This window comes from Pelodiscus sinensis, chromosome 14 (assembly GCF_052426305.1).
Source record: "Pelodiscus sinensis isolate ZL-2025 chromosome 14, ASM5242630v1, whole genome shotgun sequence".
Classification (NCBI taxonomy): domain Eukaryota; kingdom Metazoa; phylum Chordata; order Testudines; family Trionychidae; genus Pelodiscus; species Pelodiscus sinensis.
The window spans coordinates 6,084,613-6,101,269 of NC_143065.1; the positions used below are offsets into that span (position 1 = coordinate 6,084,613).

General features: G+C 40.7%; 1 protein-coding gene across 8 annotated transcripts in view; it reads right to left on the reverse strand.

Annotated features, from left to right (window-relative positions):
• HERC1 (HECT and RLD domain containing E3 ubiquitin protein ligase family member 1) overlaps positions 1–16,657 on the reverse strand; it is a 219,518-nt gene that overhangs the window by 478 nt on the left and 202,383 nt on the right. For all 8 annotated transcript variants that reach the window (XM_089781918.1, XM_089781916.1, XM_089781913.1 and 5 more), the window contains 14 exons: positions 16,457–16,595; positions 15,645–15,826; positions 10,067–10,222; positions 9,471–9,593; positions 8,690–8,792; positions 7,506–7,675; positions 6,351–6,489; positions 4,281–4,450; positions 3,691–3,860; positions 3,056–3,221; positions 2,472–2,548; positions 1,718–1,970; positions 1,319–1,471; positions 670–975 (listed from right to left, as the gene is read on the reverse strand). In XM_089781918.1, the coding sequence (XP_089638044.1) occupies positions 670–975; positions 1,319–1,471; positions 1,718–1,970; positions 2,472–2,548; positions 3,056–3,221; positions 3,691–3,860; positions 4,281–4,450; positions 6,351–6,489; positions 7,506–7,675; positions 8,690–8,792; positions 9,471–9,593; positions 10,067–10,222; positions 15,645–15,826; positions 16,457–16,595 (2,307 nt within the window). The remainder of the gene's footprint in view (positions 1–669; positions 976–1,318; positions 1,472–1,717; positions 1,971–2,471; positions 2,549–3,055; positions 3,222–3,690; positions 3,861–4,280; positions 4,451–6,350; positions 6,490–7,505; positions 7,676–8,689; positions 8,793–9,470; positions 9,594–10,066; positions 10,223–15,644; positions 15,827–16,456; positions 16,596–16,657) is intronic.

Below are 16,657 nucleotides of genomic sequence, written 5' to 3' on the forward strand. Positions count from 1 at the left end.
CGTACATGTTAACAGGGAGGAGAAAAGTGTTCTAACTGCACTGTGAATAATTCGTTTTCATGACGATCTTTCTATAAACTAGCTCTAAACATATTTAAGATTTAGAACAAATCTAAGAAATGGTTGCATTAGAAGCTACTGAGCTGCAACACTATTTCTTGGGATAAAGTGTGTATACAGTGGGCTTCCACATGGGTACGAGGGTGATTTTTGGTGGCTGTTGACATTCAAACAGCTCCATGTCTATTTTCTCTTTTCCCAAGTCATTCTATAATGTCGTATTATTGAGAATGAGTTCAGAGATGGAGCATAAACAAGACTCCATTAAGTCTACTAAATCAGAAAACGTATTGCAGTAGGAAATGACTGTCAGATTAAATATAGTGCAATAGTTCAGTGTTGTTTAGCCACCAGCCTCAACTTCACCTAATAATTACATTTACATCTTCATATGTTCAAAGTATTCACTGAATTATGCTAAAATTCACACAATGTTATGGAATTATTATATAACACTATTATAGAATTAAATCACATGGCTCTAACAGTCAAACTCATTCCACAATGCATAGTGTCTCAGGACTTCATGTTGGTAAAAGGAGCCAAATTTCAACAAAGGATTGATTAAAATGGTCAGAAATGAACATATTTAAAAAAATAGCATCTTACCCTATCAACCTTCATTATTTGGAATCGCTGAGAGATATCAGCAGTGTTTGCTGGCAATCGAGATCTTCCTGACACAAACCTCATGAAAAGGACTCTTTCCTCATTTGAAAACTCTTCCAGAGTGTGCCAGAACCACTGAACTAACTGATGCTGTTCATCAACCTCTCTGTACCGCACAACTTTCTTCAGGACCTCAACTGAGATTTCTGGCATTCCACAAACCATTTGTTCCAATTGCTTAGCAGTCAGAAGAGACAACAAGGGAACTGGAACAATCCAAGACATTCCCTCCCGCACAGCAGCCACCTATAATACAAAAAGAATGGTTACTGAGTTGTTATTTTGGATCCTTAGCAATCTTCATGCAAAGCTAAGACTTTGAGACTGAATACTCATGTGGATGAACAGCCTAAGCACTCCAGCTCCTGCCTGCAGCCCCACTCCCGGAGAGCTGGCTGCGGTCCCTTCACTGTGGGGATGGTAGCTTGTATATAACTGTTCATGGTAACTGATAAACCCAGGCTTGTTGGTCATTTAAACAGTTACACTTTTACATCCCTACTGTAAACCAAAACCTTTGTTATTCCTGGCTTATCATGATGGTCAATATCCAATTAACAAAATAGGTAAGGTTCAGTGACATTCTCACCTGACGATCAATTTCATGAAGTCGGTACTCAATTGCCCTCTCCACATATTCTTTCCTGTTTGAAAAAGTAAGTGGGATACTGTTCCCACCAGGGATTATGGGAACCATTTTACCATCAGCACTTTGGCCAACAAAGGAATCTAGAGGAATCATCTATTAACAGAAAAGAAAATATTGTTCAAGGTAAGACATGTGGGTAAAGTATTGAATTACAATTACTGTACATCACTTGGCAACAACTGACTATCAGTCATGCCCATCTAAGGCAGTTATGAAGTGTCTTTTACCTTACAATGAGCCACATCCATTTTTTAAAATTAGTATGTTGTCATTAAGATCAGCCTATAAAAACAACTGGGTCCGGAAGATTTGGGGGAGGAGTTTATTTTCATTTCATACCTCATGGAAATTCTCTTCAGTAATCCCACTGTCTTCAATGTGAAGAATGCTGTTGAGGGTCTGCACATACAGCAGGTCTACCTCCTCTAAATCCTCCAAAGTAAGTGGGATACAACAAAGTTGCTTCCAGACCATTGGAGCCAAATGAAGATCTAAAGGCTTCTTGGTACGAATAGCGACACCCATCAAAATGCCTAAGAATTTAAACTGCATCAGGTGTTCATCTAAACAGGCTGAAGAGTTAAAAAGAAACCTAAAAGAAAATAGAAACAGTGTAAAGGCTCCAACAAAATTCACTTTTCACTTCATATGGCTACAAGCTAAACAGCAGCTATTTGTAGGGCAAGATCCCCAAGTTTACCACAGCAGCATTAAGCAAATATGAAGAGGGAGGAGAAAATAGATAGATTGATGTTATCTTTCTGCCCTTTCTTCCCAAATTCTGAAGGCTGCCAGGGTTAAAATGGATCCAGCCAAAAGCTAGAGCATATTCAGTGTTGCTTTACTTTACTCTCCAGCAAATCGAGTTGTTAGTCTTACCTACTGAGAATGCCTGCAGGTGCATCCTGTTCTGGCCTGGTCCCCTCCCACACCTTGAAATAACCCCTACCTACAGGAGTGTGGATAAAAGCAACTGTTCCAGAATGGAGCAATCAAGAAACCTCAACATTTGTCAAACATCTGTTCTAAGACCTTTTTTCTTCTATTTTGTTAGCAAGTGTCCTGTAATAAGACGAAATGCTATCCAACTTACCTATCCCTATTGTAGCCTACTTCTGCGGTAGCATTTGGAGAAGGAATAAGCAGGTCCACCACACCAGTTTCCAGTTCCTTAAAAATAAAAAAGTGTTTCTTAAACATTATAGCTCAGCACATGGCATTAACTTAATGATAATGCTGCCAAAAAACCATCTTAAAAGGGATTTTTTCCCAAAAGGAAATCAGCACATGGTAAGTATAACTAGAAGAAAATAACAGATTAATATAAGAACCAAAAATCTGTTTCCTATTTGTGATGGGATTTTATTTAAATTGATTTTGCTGCATTTCCAAGGCTAGCAAAGAATAGCTACGCACATACTTCAACAATAGCCTTTAAATGGCACCATCACAAAGAGGTAATATGCTATGCAAGATCTATTGTCCTCCTCCCACATCATGGAAGATGCATTGTTGCCCTAGTGTAGCCTCAGAACTGCTGCCACTTGATGGAGGTATCCAGTGCACCAGATGAGAAGATTTGGCCTAAAGTGCTACATAACAGGAAATTGTCATAGGAAACAAAAAAGAAAGAGTGCTTGAAAGAAATAGTTAAGGTATTTACAGCATGTGTCATACCTGGCACATTTCTGTAATAGTGTCATCAAACACCCCCCCGGCATCATCGGCTCCTTCTCCAACCAATTTCACTTTCCAAGCACGGGATGGTAGGCGAAGGTCTGAAGCATTCAGCTTTACCACTTGTCTTGCTATTTGTACAAAAATAGGCTTACATTTCCGACCTCTTCGAAGAAAAAGAAAGCGACAGAAAATGTAATTTATAGAAAGATCACTTGTATACTCTAAAGTCTTGTCTGCACAGTGGGGTAATGTGCACTACAGGGTGATTTCTAAAGCTCATTAACACATCATGTGTTAATTGGTCCACATAAACCCTTCCTAGTGCTTACTAAGGGTTCCTTGGTACACTTTAATAGAAAGTGCATGAGAACGCCTTAGGTGCATTATACCAATGAATGCAAAATATATCTGTGTACTTCAGAAATTTCACTCCATACCACGTATTAATCCACTGTCTTGTAAAGCTGTCCTACATACCCATGGTGTCCAACCAATTCTGAAGCTATAGCAAACTAGCCACACTCAACTGGCCAAATAACCACCGTGGCTAGTGTGTTGGCTATATACTGATAGTGATAGAAATTCCAGTCCTTCCTGAATGTTTGCAGAAACACTATGGTGCCAATACTGACCTGGTTGATATTCTTTTTACAGTAATTTGAGGCCCATAGTTCTTCCCCTGAACCATGGTTTTTCCTATGGAGCGTACCATGGGAAGTGTGTAGACTCTTGGTGCCAATAATGGTCTTAGCTGTCCTTGGACTATGCCCCATGTTCCAGCATTGTAATGAGATGTGCTGTTCTGTAATACAGCAGCATATTCATAAACATAGTATGCTTTAAATATTCATATTAATTCAAATATTTCTGGAATAAGAATCTCCATCATTAATACAGCCTGAACTTTCCTCCTAATGGTGAAAACTGATGAAAATACAGGAAAGCTACATAAATTATTTTGGTCTTAACAGAATGTTACAAAATATCTCTCACCAATTATAAATGTTAGGCTAATGGGTTCGCGACACTAAGACACTGAAAGATGTACTTAAATCAGAATTTATTAAAACTATTTTTGGGAGAATGAGTTAATGAGGGTTTTATGTTCTACAGACAACAAAAACAAGAAAGCACTATTACCATAATTTAATTTTGAGGGCGAAAACTCTGGTGACAAGGCACAAAAATACATTTGTTAACTCTTTTCAAGATAATGTTTTACCTGGTTATTGGGGCTGAGATTAAGTAATCTCCAGGAAGAGTACATGAGGTCTGAAAAATGGTACAGAAGTCTGAGTCTTGCTCTCACAGTATGAATACTCATTTCCTTCAGTGCACCGTACTGTGGTGGAATGGCATCAGGTAAACCAAGCTGTAAAGGCACCGATACACCTGCACAGAAAACAGACTAAATTATTCCATAAAAGTATCTAATCTCTTTAAGATCATGACAAAATGCCTGTAGGCTTCTGTGCAAGCAGTTTTGGGCCTTAATAGACAATAAGATATATTATTTCACACACGTTTTCTCTCTAATAATATCATGGGACTAACACGGCTACAACAATAATGCATGCAAATGTTAATAGGTTCTTACCTCCAAGTGTTATACTACCCAGGGCCGGCTCTAGGTTTTTTACCGCCCCAAGCAAAAAGATTTTTGACTGCCCCTCCCTCCCTGGTCCCAATTCTGCAGGACAGGCACTGAGGAGGAAAGCGCCCCTTTCACCTTGCAGCTCTGACTCCCACCACGCCCTCCAGCCAAACCCAGCCTACGTCCTGTCTCCCCCCACATACATCCTGCCCCTCCCCCCCACCTACTCACCGAACCCAGTTTCCACCTTCTCTCCCCTCCCAGGCAAACCCTAGCCCTCAGTGACGGGACCCAGTCTGCCCTCAAACTAATCCGCCCTGCGCCCTCTCTTCCCTCCCAGCCAAACCCGATTCCCCCGCCCTCCCCTCCGACCGGACCCAGTCTGCTCCCCTCTCCCACCTACCCCCACTGACCGAACTCCATCTCCTTTCCCTCTCCCCACCAAACCCTCGTGTCCCTTCCCCACAGCATGCACAGAAACGTCAGAGCGCCCTGAGGGAGGAGTGAAAGGGGGACATGCACGGACACAGCCGGGAAATGTAACGGGCACCTCTTCTCCCCCCCCCTCCCAAACCTCTGAGCTGGGGCAGGCGAGGCTCCCTCCAGTGGCTCCTTTGTGCCAGACCAACCAGATCGGGCTGCAAAGTAGCTTTCCCCTCTCCCCAGCCTAAGCACCTCTGCTTGAATCATCCTGGCCCAGGCAGGGCCTTTCTTCTGCCCAGCCCCACTAAGGCTGCAGCTCTCCCCTCCCTCCGACCAACACTGAGGTAGAGAAAAGGGGGAGAGAGAGTCGCCCCCCATTTGCCAATGTGTGCTACCCCCTCCCCTCCACACACACACTCCTGCGAACTCCTGGGCCAAGGGCGCCTGCTCTAGCCGGAGGGGTCACTAGTAAGTGCAAGTCAGGTGGAGAGATGACTACAGGCACCTGGCTCGCAGCGCGGTCCCTGGCTGCAGTGACCCAGGCTGCTCCTTGCCCAGCCCCAGATCTCTCTGTGCAGCCTACCCCGCACAGCCCAGGGAGAGCGGCTCGCCCACCAGGGCTGTAGCGCTCCAGCGCCGCTGCTGTTCTCAAAGCCCATGGTGCGCCCCCCTGCACGTCGGGCCACACTGGCTGGTGCCAGTCAGAGGAGCACGAACGATCCCCGGGCGCCGGAGTCTGCTTCATAGGAGGCTTCCTCGGGCATTTCCCGCCCCGCAGCTGCTGGGCGCTGGGCAGTGGCAGCTGCGCCGGAAAGGCGACCTGAATAGCGTGTGGCAGGTGCTCCTGTCGCCGCTGTCCCGCCCCGCCCTATTCAGCCACAACGCCCTCTCGCGCTAACTAGAGGGTGCACTTTTCTCCCCAGTGCCGAGGGAACACAGCAAGGCAGTCCCAGAACCGTGATGTCATGGCGCCTCAACCACCGCTGCGGAGCTGCGAGCGTGACTTGGTCCATGCACCCCGCCTGCGGCCGCCCACCACCCCACCTGTTGCCTTGGGCAGCCACAGGCAGGCCAGTGTTGGGCGGTAAGATTCAGGAGTTCTCCGGCCAGTGTCTCTCAGGGGCGACCGGAATGCTGCCCCTGGCAACATGCCACCCCAAGCATGTGCTTGGTTTGCTGGTGCCTAGAGCCGGCCCTGATACTACCCAGAGAGACATGCGCTAAAAGCTCATGAAAGCAGAATAAAGTCATAACAAGCAATCATCTATTTTTCACCTGGAGCTCTTGGTGGGACAGGAGGGGCAGTCCATGCAGCACTGTGACAACGTCCTGCTGAGATCTGTCGAATATTCTTTCCTTGTAGAACAGTTATTAAGGTTGGCTCTCTGACATGGTTGGTATGGCCCAGTCCAAGCTAGCAATTTACAGCAGATTTAAAAAAGGATGCATCATAAAGTTCTAACACCATCAAAAATTAGACATGATGTACTGTATGTATAAAAGTTAAAAATCACTTCAGCAGAAGACATAAAACTAAGTGTCTTTCAAAATTCAGACTGTATTTCTTAAAACCAAACAAATATTTCCTTTGCCACAAAAACACAATACTTTCACTACAGAGAAAGCCTAAGACTTTCCCTTTAGGGATTAATTTAACATAGTCACCATAGTCATAGCTCACCCTAACAAAATGACAAAGTACAAATCTCTCTATCATTTTCAAAAGACCAGCTGCACACACTTCAAGCTTGCTGCTTAAATCTGAAAATGGTCATGATGACATCCCATAAATTCAACAGCCTCATGAATAGGCAATGGTTTGACAGGTAGAGTGGAGTCATGGGATATTTTTTGGGTGATGGACTAAAGCAGCTCAATAACTACTAGGGATGTGTGACAGTCATTGTGTAACCGCTGAAAATATCTGTAGTTACATGGGTAACATGTGGGCGGAAGTCAGCTTCCCAGGAGCCAATGCGTGCGTGGGGAGAGCCAGCAGCTCATGCCTGCCCCCCTCCTCTCTGCGCTGCTGCCTCTGGTACCAGTTCCCACCTGTTCCAGACCATGAAGATTTGCTGATAACTACATCTGGTCACAATGCTCAAATCTGACATTTCTGGTTGAAATTTAGATGGAATTTTTAGTTTGTTTTCAGGTTTCAAGCTAGTTGTAAAAGTTTTACTTTACAAAATTGCATAAGAAATGTTGAGATATTAGTAAAAACTTTTTAAAGAAAGCATGATATTTTCATCCTGTTTTCAATCTCTATTATAACATTTCAATCTCTATTACAACATTTTAATTTGGGGGAGGCGAAAGAGTGCCAATACTGAATTTTTTTTTCTTTACTTTTCACCAAAAGATTCCATGTGCATCTAGGAAGCAATACTTGTCATTATGAACACCTGAAAAACATGATATTGTACACACCTGCCCTTCCGAGTTGCTACCCCAAGCATACACATCACCAGATGATGATAAAGCTAGTGTATGCTCTGCTCCTACAGCTATATCTTCAATGAAGATTCCTGAGAGCACTGGAACTTGCTGTGGTCTGTTATGATTTCGAGCTCGGCCCTCAGGCAAGCCAATCAGTCGATCTAAAATTTCACAAAAAAATTTCTCATGTAGTATATAAACACTACAGTCCTTTCTAAGGGTTAATATTATTATGAGGAGAGATGGATAGTATTCTTTTAAGATATGAAATTTGTGTGTGTTAAGCTTGATACAGCCAAGCACACTTATTGGTGCTAGATTGAATAGTGATTTTGTGATGCAGGCTAATGTTCACAAAGGGATAAATTAAAACATTTAACTAATTTTACTTAGAGCCTCAATTCTAGAGATTTATATACAGCCTCTGTAAGTGCATGGTTAATGACAGTAATTGAACACAGGGACAACAATCCATTACCTCCACTCTCATTGAATTTAATCAAGATTCAGGAAAACATTTCAAAGGTTATAGATAAAGAAAATTAGCTTAGTATATGTTAAGTTTGCTTTAATTGAAAAACGGGTATACAGGCAGTCCCCGAGTTACGTGGATCCAACTTATGTCGGATCCGCAGTTATGAACCGTCTCCCTGGTCTGCTGGAGACCAGCAGACCAGGGAGATGGGGAGCAAAGCCTCTGAGGACGCCAGAGCAACTCTGCCTCGGGCTTCCTGTAGTCAGCCGCTGGTCAGTTTCAGCAGCGGCTGAATCTGGATGCCAGTTCCGACTTATATACAGATTCAACTTAAGAACAAACCTATAGTCCCTATCTCGTACATAACCTGGGGACTGCCTGTATAGCTAATAATCTGAATTTAAGAATGTTTTAAAAAATAATTTGTCTCAAAAAGCCACATTTACACAAGGCTCTAGCACAAATCTAGAGTAACAGTCTATTGTGATTTCATATATTCTTCCTTTTTACATTTAATGACCATATTAATGGCTACACACGAGTGGTGAAAATTATAGAACAATAATTGATACTTATGTAATGTATGGTTAGGCAAGTATAATATGTAAGGGGCAATAAATTTAAAACATTACTGGCTTCTATGTATCTTTAAATGTATAAAAGCCTACAAATATAGAACTCTCTTATATGGACAGCTTACCTTGTCCAAAAGTATATACATGACCATCTTTTGTCAATGCCACAGAAAATTGTGTTCCACAGGCAACTTTCTTTATTCCAATTCCACAAAGAATATCCACTTTCTAAGAAGAAAAAAGTGCCAAATATTCCACTATGAGTATACAAATGAAAAGCAGAGGGAAAAAACTCTTCATTTCCCCCATCCCTCAAAAAAGTGATTATAATACACAGAAATACAAATGGTATATTATAGTTTTAGTCTGGTTCCTGTATTAAGCTTGAAGACGTTCAACAAAGACATTAAGTTCTTGTAAAATTCCATTATCTTAACACATAACTCCATGTTAAATTAGTCGGAATGCATCTATATTCTGAGGTAAAAATTTGTCTTCCTTCAAGCTAGCCTTTAGATTTTCACTATTTCTAGAGCTGCAGAAAGGTGGAGAACTGTGCATCATTTATTATTCTCAGTTTAACAAAACAATGGATAATTGCACTCAGGCAGGAATTTTAAATGCAAGTTGGGTAACTAATTCCCACAAGCTTTTGAAAACTCAAACCTGAGACATTAGTGTTGTAAAAATACCTGCTAGTGATTCACGTAATTCTGCTAGTTAATATATAGCCATGGTAAAGTCTTCAAATGCAGCTAAGTCTCACTGAAAATTACTTTAGCTTTTTTGAAAATTTACATCAGATTAAAAAAAATGAAAAAAAAAATCAGAAGTTGAAAACTTGCAACCATACATTAACAGACAACATGAAATTATTCAAAAGATATTTCTGGTACAAATTCTAACCTGCGGTGAGGACTTTGCTGTAGAGTTTCCCAGACCAAGTTTTCCATAATCTCCATCTCCAAAAGCCCACACCATTGAGCCATCAGTGGACACAACAACAGTATGGTTTAGTCCACAGGCCACCTGGTTAAGTGTAATATAGGTTTAATTTTTTTTTGCCAACTTACTGATATAAAAAAATAAAATGCCATATTACAAAAAACCCCTGAAATCTTTTTCAGACATTTTTTCCTAAACGTTAAATGTTAATACCTTTAAAATTTTATGTACAAGAAACGTAGAAAGATTAATACATTAATCACCCGTAGATAATCTTTAGACAGTTCTTCCCTCACCCAAGCCATAAAACAGCTTTCAAACTATATATCCTTATTGCAGTTCTTTAAACATAATAATGAGCGACTACTGTATTATGGTTAGATATTTGAACACTGAGTATATTAAAATGCTGAGGCAGTAAAAATGATCAACATAAATTATAAAGAGAATTTTTAAACTGGCACTACTAGCAACTTAACATCCTCAGGCATAGGAGCTATTAACAAAACATATTTTGGTCACATAATTGCATGCAAGTAACACTAAAGAAACCATGCCTGTCCAATCTGGTAACCCTCCAGTGCTGTGACTCTTTCAGGAAGTTTCTTGTTGGAAGTGTTTCCTAGACCCAATCGACCATAGTCACCATTTCCAAATGTGAACAGTTTTCCATCTGCTGTCACCACTGCTGAGTGTTTAAAGCCACATGACATCTAGAAGCCAGAATAAATATTCATTTTAAAATGGAATATTAGTGAGACAGTTCAAGAAAAAGGAGAATAGAACTTCATAAATGCAGATCCAATCATTCATTATAAGCTTAAGAGGATAAATACAAAACTTGATTAAGTGAATAAATTACCTGTTTCATATACTTTTTTGTATTTCAATAACAATGTCATAAAATAACTAAGAAATCTGAATACATTTGGAATCAAATAATAATCAAAGACAAAAGAGTTTTTTCCCCCAACCCTCCCAATTCTCAGTTTACACAGTGAAGAAAGGACTTTGAATTCACTTCTTCAATTTGTACCCGGACACCTAGTTGGGATTCTTATTAATATTTCTGAGATTAATTCTTTCAAAAACCATGCTAAATGATTTGCCTTGATTTCCAGTACAGGCAGTCCCCGAGTTACGCGGATCCGACTTATGTCGGATCCGCAGTTACGAACAGGGCTTTTCTCGCCCCGGAGGACGGGAGCAGCGGGACGCCCAGATGCGCCACGGTCCCGCCTCCCGCGTCCTCCAGGGCGAGAAAAGCTGCTCCGTGTCTCCCTGGTATGCTGGGGGGGGGAGGCTCCCTCAGGCAGACCAGGTAGACAGGAAGCAAAGCATCGGAGGACGCCGGCCGCGGGACAGCCGCGGCGCGTCTGGGCTGTCCCGCTGCCCGCGTCTTTGCTCCCCCCCCCCCCCGGAGCCCTTGCCCCCAGCAGACCAGGGAGACGCGGAGCAAAGCCGCAGAGGATGCGGACGGGACTGCAGCACGTCTCGGCGGTCCCGCCACCCGCGTCTCCCTGGTCTGCTGGGGGGGGGGGGGGGGGAAGCAGCTAGTGCACCCCCCCCAGCAGACTAAGCTTTTCTCTCCGACTACTGGGGGTACAGCAGCTGGGGCGCTGCCAGGTTGGTCCCGCAGCGCCGCTCCTTGGCGCTACTGGATCAACCCGGCAGCACCCCAGCTGCTCTACCCCAGGTGTCCCCAAGTCAGCTGCTGCTGAACAAACCTTCAGTCCCTATCTTGTACGTAACCCGGGGACTGACTGTATTACATTACCAGGTCGCTTATATACTGTGTAAATTCGCCACCTGTCTTCTGTTCCCCATTTTAGTCGAAAAATAATTACTTCTAAAAAAGAACTGTTTTCAGTTTTTATTTTAAATATTCTCAGGAATTTATTGGCGTTCATGACATTTTTTTTAAAGAATTCAGAGCAAAAAATCAACTTAATTAAAAATTAACTGTTTTCTGAATGAATATTGGGGCATGATAGGACAAAGAAAGCAGAGATTTACCTAATGCAATATATTAAATTTCTTAATATAATTTTCAATAGTTCAAAATTGGGGGGAAATTATTAAAAATGAAATAATAGCTTTTGTAAAATCCAAGAATTTTTTAGTAAAAAAATTAGTAAAAACTGAAAATGAAGGGTTTTGAAAGGTAAGAAAAGAATTCTCTCTCTCAGTCAAGGATTTAGACACTATTATGCCAGGTTTGTCAAGTAAGATCTCAATACAGTGCATAATATACCAGGTCATCAGACATACTATGTCTGATAAGTCAGCTCATTTCCTACACCAAAAATAAAAAGATAGAAAACTTTTCTAACGAGTCACACTATAGAAGATAAAATGCAATTTTATTTGCAATACTATTCCTGCTCATATACATATCAACTACTTACAGACTAATAATGCAGAATGTTTTGAACTTTTATTTGTAATCTGTGAAATGTGCAATATTAGATATAAGAAATGTATAATTTTTTCCAAAATTAAGACTATTGCTAAAAAGAGTATTTTTAACGGTATTTTCAGAAAAATAGTTCATTTTAGTGATATAAAATAGTAGTAGTCATTATTAGCCAGTCACTACCATATAGATGCACAAAGCTATTTTATATTTCAAGTATACAGAAAAATCAATCACGTCTTATTTGTATAGTGCTTCAATAATTGAAAACAGATGCAGCTAAGCATGAAGATTCAGTTGTCAAGACAGTCAGCACAGTATATCAGTCATATTTACTAACAACTTCAAACCAAAACTGAACCAAATGCTAGCAAATATGATGGTAATTGAAATTAAAATTATGTACTGTCAATTATTCAAGCCAAATACAGATATATTGCACAGATGCAATCAGCATATCTGCCTGTGCTGCAGTCCCTTAGTACAGAAGAGGGAGCTGCCTCAGTGCAATCTTCACAACTTGTCCTCCATTTTGGAATCACTCCTCAACCTGATCTGAAACAGCCTGATTTTCTTGACCTCCAAACATGCTGTGACCCTATTTATCTACCTAGACTTTTTGAAGAGGGAAGGGCATGAAAATGGGCTGATATTTGTGTGGGAAAGAAAACTTTATTGAGATTGATTTTTAATGATTTTGTTATTGTTTGTGTGGGTGCGGACTGGCTGCTGGCTTTGCTTTTTAATGTTATTATATATTTTTTATTTAATTTTATTATATAAATTTGGTTAAAGACATCAACAGCCCAAACCAGCACTTTTTGGATATTGTTACAATAGATATATCAGTATTAATATTTCACAATTTAAGTGAATTTAGAGCTGGTGAAAAATAGGGATGTGAATGACTAGTCGCCTTCCCCTCTTGCTGCCTCTATCAGAAAGAGGCAGAGGAGGGACAGGGGAGGAGAGGATGCTTCAAAGTGCCAGTGCCACATGCAGCCCAGGGCCAGACCCTGGGCTCCATGCAGCACTACCACTTTGCTGGCCTGGGGCTGCACGCAGCATTTCAAAGTGGCAGTGTCATGTGCAGCCCCCAGCTGGCCTGGGCTCCATGCAGTGTTTCAAAGCATCAGCGCTGTATGAAGCCCGGGATCAGTTAGAGACTCCCCCACTGACCCTCGGCACCATGCAGTGCTGCTGGTTTGAAACACCGCAGGGAACATAGGGCCAGCGGGGGACTGCTTGAGTCCCTCTATGGTCCTCTGCTCCCCACAGCACTTTCACCTTTAAAGTGTATCGACAGCAAATTGCATCGACTATTCGATTACCCAATTAATCTAAATTTAATATCCCTAATGAAAAAGGCTAGTTTGACATAACTACGATACCAAATCAAACCAATGATCTAGTACAGTATCCTGTCTTCCAACAATGGAAAGTTTTAGATGCTTCAGAGAGAGTGCACAGAACAGGGCAATTCACTGAGTGATTTCTCTCTTGTCATTTAGCCCAGATTCCAGCAGTCAGAAGTTCATGGGTACCCAGAACATGGAACTGCATCCTTGACTATCTTATCTAACAGCCAGGGACAGACATATCTTCCATGAATTTATCTAATACTTTTTTTAAACTTATAGTTTTGGCCTTCAGAACAGTTGCAACAATGAGTTTCACAGGCTGACTGTGTATTGTGTGGAGAGTTTTTGTTTTTGTATTAAACCTTCTTCCTATCAATTTAATTGGTTCTTGTGAGAAGGGGAAAATAACATTTCACTATTCAACTTTCTCCATGCAGTCTCATAACTGTATGCATCACAATCATATCCCCCACCCCCTCCCATCACCTCAGTTATCTCTCTTCCAAGGTGAACAGGCAGTTTTTAAATCTTTCCTTATATGGAAGCTGTTCCCTATCTCTAATCCTTTTAATAGCCTTCTTCTGTATTTTTCCCCACATAGTATTATTATCAAAGTGCAGAGAGAGCATGGATTTATACAGTGGCACTACAATATTTTCCATCTTATTATTTATACTTTTCCTAACATTGTGACAGCTTTTTTAATTGTTCCTGCACAGTGAGCAGATATTTTTAGAAGATGTCTCCAAGATCTCTTCCCTGAGTGATAACAATCAATTGAGGCCATCATTTTGTAAATATAGTTGGGTCTCTGTTTTCCAATGTGTATTTCTTTACATTTATCAGTGCTGAATTTCATCTATTTTGTTTCCAAGTCACCCAGTCACAATCTGCTTTGGACTTAACTATCTTTAGAAATGTTGTATAGTGTGCAAACTTTGCCTCCTTACTAATGAGGCTCTTTTCCAGATTATTTATGACTATGATGAACTGCATTGGTCACACTACAAATCTCTTGGGATCCTGCTACTCTCCACTGTAAAAACTTTATTCCCCCTTTCTCTTTTCTTTTAACCACTTACTGATTTATTAGCGGACCTTCCTTCTTATCTCAAGACTACCTTTGCTTAAGAGCTTCTGGTGAGGGAACTTGTCAAAGACTTTCTGAAAATCCAAGTATGCTATATCCACTGGATCACCATTGTCCATATATTTGTTGATACTCTTACATAATTTGAATAGTTTGACGAGCATGTTTTTCATTTATAAAATCCATATCGACTCTTTCCAACATTCTGTTCTTTATGATAGGTTACACCAATATGACTGGTACTGAAGTCAGGCTTACTGCCCTGTAATTGTGAGGATCACCTCTCGAGGCTTTTTAAAAAATGGCCATCACATTAGTGATCTGCCAGTTATCTGCTAGATAGGCTAATTTAAGTGGTAAATTACATATTACTAGTAATAGTTATGTAATTTCACACGAGTTCTTTCAGAACTCTTTGGTGAATATGATGTGGTCCTGATGACTTATTACTATTCAATTTATCCATCTGTTCCAAATCTCCTCTACTGACTTCTCAATCTGAAACAGTTCCTCAGAATGGTTGAAGTATGGGAGTCTCCCTCACCTTCTTAGCAATGAAGACCAATGCAAATAATTCATTTAGCTGCTTTGCAACAGCCTTATGTTCCTTGAGCATTCCATTAATACCCAGTGTGCCAGGACTGGGTCTTCTTAGAAAGAATTTGCTTGGGAATGCTAACCTCCAGGGCTTGACAAAGCCTGGCTGGAAAGATGTATTTGGGGTTGGTCCTGCTTTGCACAGGGGGTTGGACTCAAAGGCCTCCTGATGTCTCTTCCAACCCTATGATTCTATTATTCTAAGGCTAAATACCTGCAGGAGCCCTAGAGACTGAAAGGTGCAGCTCAGACGGGAGCAATGGAAACTTCACCAATGCTACTCTACTAGTCCAGCTAGACTTTAACCCTTCCCCACTAGTATTGTGAAAATATTTCAGTTTCAAATTCTCATTCAAATTTTCAGACTTCTTGAGACAATTCACAGTACAATCGAGATACAATTAGTGTTAAACACAATGGCGAGTTTTGAGCTCTTGACATTCTAAGCTGGAAGAGTGCTATCAGCTGATGACTTCTTTCATTCATTCCTAACTTGTGCTGAATTCATTTTTTGGCATTGAAGAAAAAGGCTCCACCATCAACCTGTCAATCCACTTGGGAGCCATCTCATGGGAGCCATTCACTTGCCCATCAGCATTTTACAATGAGCTCTACCTAATGTTCCTAGCAGCAACTATCACGTCTACATTTAATAGGTGAATAATATGAACCTGTGCCACTTCTTCTCCTTGTAAGGCCTCTATTTGTCTGGGTCTGCGCTGTCTGTCACTGTTCCCATGGCCAAGTTTACCATAATCTCCATCTCCCCAACTGAAGACCTCGCCACTTTCTGTTAAAGCCATGGAATGTCCATCAGATCCACAAGAGGTCACTAGCTGTGTTACAACAAAACCTTTAACAAAATGAAAAACAAAACCAGAATACGTTAGAAATATAAATTCTATTCTGTTGCATTGTTTAAAATATCCATAACAATTACAATGGAATCAGCTCTGTATATACAACTCCATATACAGTCTTTCTTTTACTGCTGCTCTAAGAAACTTTTCGCTGTCCTCTCCTGTACAAGTAGCAATAACGTTTTCTAAGGAATTATTTATTCATTATCTTGTATTTGTGTCAATCAAGTTATGTGACACAAAGTCCTCTTCTTGAAAGCACTGCCCAAATCCACATGCCAATGTATTGTAACTAAAATGTAATTTATGCTGAACTCTGCAAAAATAAAGTTTGTTTAGGCGTTCAGTTACATAAGTGTATTTCATTTTTCAGTCCTACTTAAAAAAATGATGAATAATGGAGTTTAAAACCATTGCTAATTACAGCTTGAATAAATGAGATGCAAAAATCTAATTATTTGTCCAAATAACATTAATATAAGATCTTCAATAAAGAGAGTAAATAAATTATTTTATTCAGTAAATCTGCAAAGACTTAACATAGACAATTGTCCTTTTAATTTTTGAAATGTGAACTTCTGCCTTACTAACAGAACTAAAATAAAAAATTAAGACAACTTTACCTTGAAGTGCTGAAATAACAGTTAAAACATGAAGATCATCAGAATTTCCTTGGCCCAAACGGCCATAACTCCCTTCTCCACAAGCCAAAACTGTACCGTTCGCTTGAATGACAAAGGTACAGTTCTGACCACAAATAACCTGGTTAAAGAAAGAAATTAAATTGTGCTAATTTTGTCTTTATTCATAACCTGAATTGAAAC